Source organism: Arachis hypogaea, chromosome 20 (assembly GCF_003086295.3).
Source record: "Arachis hypogaea cultivar Tifrunner chromosome 20, arahy.Tifrunner.gnm2.J5K5, whole genome shotgun sequence".
Lineage (NCBI taxonomy): Eukaryota > Viridiplantae > Streptophyta > Magnoliopsida > Fabales > Fabaceae > Arachis > Arachis hypogaea.
This window is the reverse complement of record NC_092055.1, coordinates 65,192,660-65,202,472: the sequence shown is the minus strand read 5'-3', so window position 1 is coordinate 65,202,472 and position 9,813 is coordinate 65,192,660. Positions and strand designations below refer to the sequence as shown.

Below are 9,813 nucleotides of genomic sequence, written 5' to 3'. Positions count from 1 at the left end.
GCAGGCAGGCACGGAGCAGGCTGTGCCCCAGCAGGAGGCCCCGCATCAGATTCAGGCTGCAGACCCAGAGGTTCCTATTCAGTCAGCACCTCCTCTGCAGCAGGCAGATCCTCAGACCACCACCACAGAGACTCCAGCTATCCATCCTTCCAGTGAGGACACCCCTTCACACCCTGCTTGAATGAGCATCAGGGACGATGCTTCATATTAAGTGCGGGGAGGTCGCCATCTCTGGCGAATATTTTTTGGTGAACTACTACAGACTCCTTTTACTTTATTATTTTTCTGTATTTTTTCTCTTTATTTTTATTTTTATTTTCTTAGTACTTATACATTGCTATTTTCATGTATTTTTACTATATTTCTGCATGTTGCACTTTAGTTCATATTTTAGCCATTTAGTTTAGTTGCAATTCTAACTTATTAGTTATAAAAAATGTGGATTAATTAGTATAGTTTACCCTTTTTAGCATAAGATAACTTAGTTTAAATTAAAAATATAAAAAAGAAGTAAACTAGAGACTTTAACAGAATAAAAACAACCCACACCTTGTATATATAGCATTACATGTTAGTTAGTTAACAGCATTTCATCAAGGAGAAACACTAGAACTTTAAAGCCACCTTAAGATTTACATTGAGGATAATGGGAACTCTTAATTTTTACTTGCTTGACATATATAACTGATATATGATTTTTGAGTTAGAGAACACACAGCCTGTGAGTTTTGAGCTTAATTGCATGGTTACATTTAAACCATAATATTTTATTCCTGTGTGTTCCGCCCTTCTTATTTATTCTGGTGTTCTTTACTTTGTTTTAATCTATATGTCCGATTATAGAATATAGATACATACCAAGAAAGTAATTGAGGCCATTGTTTGATTCTAGCTCACTATTCCTAAATGAGCCTACCTTTTACATCACCCTTGTTAGCCCCCTCGAGCCTTTAAATCCCCTCTTGTTTTATAACCACATTACTAGCCTTAAGCAGAAAAACAAAATAAAAATCCCAAGTTGAATCCTTGGTTAGCATAAGATAGAAATTGTGTATTGTGTAAGTGTGGGAACCTTATGGGAACATGGATGATAGAAACAAAAGGGTAGAAAGTTAAAAAGAATAAAAATTTTTATTTTTAAAAGTTTTGGGAAGCATGCTCATGTGAAATCAAAATAATTTAATTACCTTGTGCATTTAAAAAAAAATTATTTTTCAGTATCTATAACAATATATAATGGGAAAACTCATTTTTGGTGTCCAATTTTTCTTTCCATTTTTATCCTTTTTAGTAACCTACCTCCAGTTACAGCTACTACTTCATTTCCTTCCACGTTCACCACAATACAATATAACTTCTCCACGTTAATTTCTCTCAAATCACGTTAATGCATCAGTTACAAAATTCTACTACTTAATTCTCCACTACTGCATCAGTTAATTCCTCTCACATGAATTACTGCGTCAATTGTATTATTCCCAATTTTTTCTCTTAATCTCTCTCACTTCACTGGTTACTCCATATCTCTCCATAATAAAATTTTTTTTCTTCATTTCTCCTTTGTCTTCTCCTGCATTCTTCTCACTTCGCCTAAATATAATGTAAAATCTACTGTAAATTATTTTTTGTCATTAAATAAAAGTGTATAGCTGTTTTTATATGTTTCTTTGATTAATTATAGTTGACATACCAATGGAAGATTCACGTGGAAGTGGTCGACGAACTTGGCAAGACTATGCCAGACAACGAAGACAAAATATGAGTGAAGAATATGAGTGAAGAACAGAGGCAGCAACACCTTGCCAGAAGGCGTGGCAGTTACCGAGAGAGTATTAGACGAGGAAAACAAATCGATACATCAAGTGGACCAACTAGCATGGCAACACCATTACAAGATATCACAAATATACCTCCTCAACAATACTCTATATCAGGTACTCTAAATTATACTTCTCATTAATAAATTTATATTGTTAGTTTATTATTTAATATGAATTATTTTTTATGATATATCTATGTTACTGGACTCTTAGTACGTACCAATTATGTATAATTTATTTCTTTAGTGTACCCTTAAATTATCAAATTACATTATTTTCATCTTAATAATGAATTTTTTACATATACAGATACTCACAATAACACCGGAGCTGGTTCAAGTAATATACCAAACGATTCAAATATGGGTAGGAATCCTATATTTATATTTATTTAATTAATAATAATTTATTTTTCCTTAAATTTTGATTCAATAAATTTTTTATTATTGGCCTAAATAATATTATTATTATATTATCTTAAATGTACTTTACATCATTATAATCTCAATTATTAAATAGTTTAATAATTTTTTAATATAATATTATACAAATATAAAATTTTTATAACTGTATTATTATATATATTCACTGTTTAATAATATATTTGTTATTAAATTTTCTTACTCTGATACAAAAAAAACTTAATAGATAATTCTGGTATATTTTTTTAACTTTTTTTCTATAATTTAGTTCGCCATTTAATTTGAATTATTTCTACAATATCTCTATGTTGCTGTACTCTATCGAATGTACTCTTAAATTCTCAGCCTACATTATTTTTATGTTAAGAATAAATTTTTTAAATATTTAGATACCCATAATAAAAGCGAAACTGATTCAAGTAATAGACCGAATGATAATAAATATAGGTAGGACTCCTGTATATTTATTTAATTAATAGTAATTTATTTTTTCATAAATTTTGATTTAATAGATCTTCCATTATTGTCCTAAAATGTTCTTGCGCCGTATCATTATAAAAAAATTTATATTAGATATATGTTTAATAATATAATTGTAACTTAAATTTTTTCACTATATAACAAAAAAAATTAGTTGATAATTTTGATATTTTTTTATACTTTTCCTTCTAAAAAATAAATATATTAGAAGTGATTATTTTTCTACTACATAAATTTAAATTGATAAATTTACTATTTCAATATAATTATTATTATGTTACCAGTTTAATATAATTTTTATATTCACGAATTATTTATCTCTAAAGAAAAATTATACCCTATAAAATATAATCATTTAAAATATATTATTGTCGTTCCCAAACAGTCCAAATATGGGAAGTAATCCTATATATTTATATTTATATTTATTTAATTAATAATAATTTATTTTTTCTTAAATTTTGATTCCATAAATCTTTTATTATTGGCCTAAATAATATTATTATAGATATTATTATATTGTCTTAATGTACTTTATATAATTATAATCTCGATTATTAAATAGTTTAATAATTTTTTAATATAATATTATATTGCCAAACAATTTTTATAACTGTATTATTATAAGAAAAATATATATGTTCAATGTTTAATAACATATTTATTATTAAATTTTAATAGATAATTCTGGTATATTTTTTTATTTTTTTCTACAATTTAATTTACCATTTAATTTGAATTATTTCTACAATATTTCTATGTTAATGTACTCTTAGTACTATTTATCTGTAATTTATCTACCGAATGTACTCTTAAATTGTCAACATACATTATTTTCATGTTAATAATAAATTTTTTAAATATTTAGATACTCATAATAAAAGCAAAAATGATTCAAGTAATAGACCAAATGATAATAAATATGGATAGAACTCCTGTATATTTATTTAATTAATAGTATTTTTTTTCATAAATTTTGATTCAATAAACCTTCCATTATTGACCTATATAATATTATTATAAGAATAAATAAAATGTTCTCGCGCCGTATCATTATAACAAAAATTATATTAGATATATGTGTTTAATAATATAATTGTAACTTAAATTTTTTCACTGTATAACAAAAATAATTAGTATTTCGATATTTTTTTATACTTTTTCTTATAAAAAATAGATATATCAGAAGTATTAATTTCTTCACTACATAAATTTAAATTGATAAATTTACTATTTTTAATATAATTATTATGCTACCAGTTTAATATAATTTTTATATTCACGAATTATTTATCTCTAAAGAAAAATTAAACACGGTAAAATATAATCATTTAAAATACATTGTTGTCGTTCCAATAATATGATTGCTATTATTCAGATGCTCATAATAATAGTGGTCCAATTAATATCTAATATAATTTTACGTTTCATATATTTTTTAACATTCTACAATTCTTTTAAACGTTTTATTTAATACACAAAAAAAGGTTAAAATATTTTTAATAAATATATAACATTGTAAAAAATAAATGATAATTTCTTCACTTAATAAATCTATTATACGGTTACACTTGAATTATTTTTCAAATTGTGACTTTTTACAGGAACTCTGCCTATGATGTATTTGTATTTTACGGTCACTATCTATTTTTTTAATTATTCAGAGTTTGAATAATTATGATATTAATGGTATTCTACATTTTCTATTACTTTCAATCAATTTAATTTTGTATGATTTGTTTCTTTAAAAGTAACGTCTCTATTACCACTGATACTGTACAGACTTAATTTAATAAAATTTTTTATAATTTTGTTGATGTGTTCTTTTTATATACTATCAGAAATTCATGGAAATAGATCTGATCAAAACAGTAGACGTGAAGAAAATGTAACTGGTTAGTATTGTACTTTTTTTTTCTTTATATATTTAGTATTGTGACATAATTTTAATAGGTAAATAAATTTATAAAAAAATATTATTTTATCCTTATATGTTAGCATATTAATGTATTCATAGTAAACATTAAGTGTGAGTATAATTGGTATTAAAAAATTATTTATTTAAGATCATTACAAGAACCAATTATAAAAAAAGAGTACCAGTGCCTAACAAAAAAAATTTAAATCTATACACAAAAAAAATTTATAAAAACCAATAAAATACTTAAAATATTTATTTGCCAATTAAAATAAAAAAATATGTAAACTTTAGCAAAAATAATAAAATAGGTAATTTAAAAAATTTTATATTTTGTTGAATCATTCTGTTATAATTCACACAAACATGACAAAATAAAATAATTAAATAAAATGTTAAAAAATTTATTTATTTAAGATCATTACAAGAACCAATTATAAAAAACAAGTGCCCATGCCTAACAAAAAAAAATTAAAATCTATACACAACAAATTTTATAAAAACCAAAATAATACTTAAAATATTTATTTGCCAATCAAAATGAAAAATATGGAAACTTAAGTGAAAACAAAAAAAAATAATTTAAAAAATTTAATATTTTGTTGAATTATTTTATTATATAATTCACACAAATATGACAACATAAAATGATTAAATAAAATATATTTTAAGAAATAAAATAAATAGTAAAAATTAAAATGATAACTCTACGCGAAAGCATACAAGAAAGATTATTAGAAGTAATAGAATAAATAAAATATGAACCAATATTATCGTCATGTATTGTATTATTTCGACCAGTAATATCTAAACATTTAAAAAACATGAAACAAAACATACAAGCTAAAAAATTTGGCCAAAGGCAAAAATTGTCATACCCTATATAAGATAATTAACTAAAAAATGCTATAAGACAATTGATGAACGGAGAATTTTATACAAAAAAAAAATTATGATATATAAAGAAAGTATTTTAAAAAAAAAATTATTTATTTCAGACTCAAACTATATTGTATTGATTATTTAATCTAAAAAAAATAATCCATGATAAACATAGTGTTACCATAAAAACAAAAATATATAATGGAACAAGAAAATAATAATCATTTAGAATAATATAATGTTGTTATATATCGTAAGTTAGATTAACTTTGTTATAACAGTTTCGAATAAAAGGTTTTAAACAAAATGATTTTATTAAAAAAAGAATAAAACTATATTGCTACATAATAAATAATATTTCTTTATAATTAAATAAAAGAATAAAAACATTTATTTAACGAATAAAAAACATCTTTAGAAAGAATAAAATAAAATATTTTATAATTAAAGTTGTTAAATACATCTGAATGACAAAATTTAAAAAAAAATAAAGTCAAACAATATCACAATATTATACAATGTAACAAAGTTAAAAAAAAGATTGAAACATCACTTAAATATTTGACAGCTACTTATCTCTTTTTTATGATGACCACTATAATGGAAGTAATTCTTTGTATTTATAATCAACAAACAAAGAACTATTTTTTTAGTTGTTACAAAATTCATCATTTTATGATTTTCATTATGAATGTAACCAAATATATGTTAATTTAATACGAGTACAGAAAATAGACAAAATGTTCGAGCATCCCATAATTGTGCTCGAAATTTTCAAGAGGATGCAACAATAATTCGAACTCCGCTACCAATCCCAAGGACATGTCAATACTGTAGCGCACGTCTATTTCACCATGAGACGTTCGAGATGTGCTGTAATGGGGGAAAAGTCTCTCTTCCCCGAGTAAATGCTCCTCAGGAATTACTTGAAATCTTCTTGGACCCCTCTGCAGAAGGAAACCATTTTAGGAAACATATTCGTGGATACAATCATGTATTTTCCTTCACTTCGTGTGGTGTGCACATAGACAAACAACTGGCTATGACAGGTCGTGGTATATATACATTTCGTGCTCAAGGCTCAATATATCATAGTATAGGGGGATTTCATCCGGATCAGGGCACGCGACCACGGTTTTTGCAACTGTACATATATGATACTGATCACGAGTTGCAGAATAGGATGCTGGAGAACACACAACTACATGAAACATTAGTTTTCAAGTTACAACAATTGCTACACCGGTATAATCCTTTTCTCCATGTGTTTCGCCAGCTTGCACAACGGTCAGATGTACATGAGTGTAGTTTGGTCATTAGAGAGCGACCTGCTAATCAGCCACAATATAGTCTTCCAACTGCGTCGCAGGTAGCAGCTATAATTGTTGGTGATGACGTTGAAATAATGATTCGTGGGCGAGATATTAAGGTGCAAACTCATGCTGGTAGCCTACGAAGGATTCAGGAATTCGTTGGCTATTACGATCCACTACAATATCCTCTTCTTTTTCCATTTGGAACTCATGGATGGGATATCAATACCCGAAGTCAAAGTGGCGGCAAAGTATCATGCCGAACATATAATAGCTATATGCTCCAGGTACAAATCTCCATTTCCTACGCAGTATAGACTTCAATAAAATTATGCCAAAAAATTGATCAATGTATCTAATCTTTTTTACAAATTCTAAAAAATTTGTAGATCCGCCCCGATGATCAATCCACCGTATTGCAAGCAGGGCGATTACTACAACAATATGTTGTTGATAACTATGTAAAAATTGAAACCGGAAAGTTAAGATGGGTTCGAAATAGACAGAAGAAATTACGGGCTGAATTATACCAAGGTTTACAAGATGCTTTGCACACAGGAGAAATCAATGCAGGTAAATATTGTTGTATCTAATTGCTACTTCGAAAATCATTAAGAATTACCCAAAATAATTATTAAAACTAATAATATTTCTCTATATATTTGTCTTCAGAAAATGTTGGAAGAAAAAGAACAATATTACCATCGTCGTTCATTGGTAGCCGTCGCGACATGACCCAACGATATGAAGATGGAATGGCGATTGTTCTTAAAGAGGGCAAGCCAGATATTTTTCTCACAATGACATGCAATCCATCTTGGACTGAAATAACTTCAGAACTCAACCCAGTTCAAACTCCACAAGATCGTCCAGATCTAACAACAAGAATTTTTCGAGCCAAATTTGAACAGCTGAAAGAGGATGTCATTACTAAGGGTGTCTTGGGAAAGGTGAAGAGCTATATTTATGTCACTGAGTTTCAAAAAAGAGGGTTGCCACATGTACATATGTTGCTAATCTTAGAAAACAATGACAAGTTAATTGACCCAGAGCATTATGATAGTTTGGTACGTGCAGAGATACCATCTAAAGAAGTAGAACCATACCTACATGATGCAGTGCTAAAACATATGATTCATGGTCCTTGCGGTATACTTGATCAATCTTCACCCTGCATGAAAAATGGCCAATGTAAACGCAACTACCCAAAAGAGTTCGCAGCAGAAACACGAAGAGGTGATGACTCATATCCGCAATATAGGCGACGATTCGACACTCCAGTACAAATTAACCAAAGTGTCACGGTTGACAATAGATGGGTAGTTCCGTACAACCCTTGGCTACTACTAAAGTATGATTGCCATATTAATGTTGAGATATGTAGTAGCATCAAGAGTATAAAGTATCTCTACAAATATTGCTACAAGGGTCCAGACCGGGTTGCAATGGAAGTTCACAACGGTTCTAATGTTGACGAGGTCCAACAGTTTGTTGATGCAAGATGGATTGCTGCTCCAGAGGCATGTTGGAGAATATTTAAATTTAACCTTTACCGAATGTATCCATCAGTGGAAAGGTTACAAATTCATTTGCCAAATCAACATCAAGTGAGCTTCTATGATCACCAAACCATTCCTGAAATACTTAATGATGATTATTTCTCTAGAACAATGCTCACTAAGTTCTTTGCCCTAAATCGTGAGGAGGACCAACAATCTAGGCATCTTTTGTACAGGGAAATTCCAGAGTATTACACTTGGCACAACATGGAAAAGGAATGGCGTCGGCGCAAGACACAGAGGAGATCCATCGGTCGAATTTATACTATATCACCTTCAGAAGGAGAAAAATTCTATTTGCGTATTCTATTATCTAATGTCAGAGGACCAATCAGTTGGGATGACTTGCTAACAGTGAATGGGGTCCAGTATTCGTCCTTCAAGCAATCTGCTCAACACCGAGGATTGTTAGAGAGTGACAGTAGCATCCGTGAGTGTTTGGTTGAGGCTTCTGTTTTACGATTGCCATGTGCTTTACGAAGGTTGTTTGCAACCATCTTAATATTTTGTGAGCCTACAGATGTAAGAAGCTTATGGGATGAATTTTTTTCATATATGGTGGATGATTATCCGTCAACCAGCACCACAACAGCCTTAGTGTTCACAAATCGGCTACTCAGGGATATAAATGATATACTCCTTCAGCACGGAAAACATATTACACAATACGATTTGCCAGCTCTAACTCATGAAAATGACAATGACAACTCGATACCCAGAGTTATCCAAGAAGAACTGTCTATCGAAGTACCCCAGGAAGACCTGTGTTCCATAACAAGATTGAACAATGACCAGTCTAAAGCTTTCAAGTGCATTATGAATACAATTAATCGAAGAGAAAGTGGAGTGTTCTTTGTTGATGGGCCAGGAGGATCAGGCAAAACATTTCTTTACAGAGCTATAATTGCAGAATTGAGAAATAAGGGTCATATTGTCTTGGTAACTGCATCATCAGGAATAGCCGCAACATTATTGCCTGGGGGTCGAACAGCTCATTCTAGGTTTAAGATCCCAATTAATGCAGAACCATCATCCATTTGCAACATAAGCAAACAATCAGATCTTGCAAAACTGATTAGACAAACAACGGCAATCATCTAGGATGAAGCACCTATGGCAAATAAAGAATCGGTGCAATCATTAGACCGCACTCTGAGAGATATATTAGCAAACGATATGCCATTTGGAGGAAAACTGATGGTGATGGGAGGAGATTTCCGCCAAGTACTGCCTGTGGTACCGAAAGGTAGTAAGTCACAAATGATTTCAGCTTCTATAGTTAAGTCTCATTTATGGGCTTCCACTAAAATTCTCCATTTGCGATAAAATATGCGATCTTCTAATGATCATGTTTTTGCTGAGTATCTTATGCGCATTGGTGATGGAATTGAGCCCACCATACATGAAGACTTTGTACGG

At 29.1% G+C, this 9,813-nt stretch overlaps 1 protein-coding gene across 1 annotated transcript; it reads left to right on the top strand.

Moving 5' to 3' along the window:
• The first annotated feature begins 1,771 nt into the window (after positions 1-1,771).
• Positions 1,772-9,495, top strand: LOC112785904 (uncharacterized). Its single transcript, XM_029296605.1, has 5 exons — positions 1,772-1,934; positions 2,130-2,186; positions 6,251-7,122; positions 7,225-7,408; positions 7,508-9,495. The coding sequence occupies exons 1-5, from the start codon at positions 1,772-1,774 to the stop codon at positions 9,493-9,495; spliced, it is 3,264 nt and encodes a 1,087-aa protein (XP_029152438.1).
• Positions 9,496-9,813: the final 318 nt, after the last annotated feature.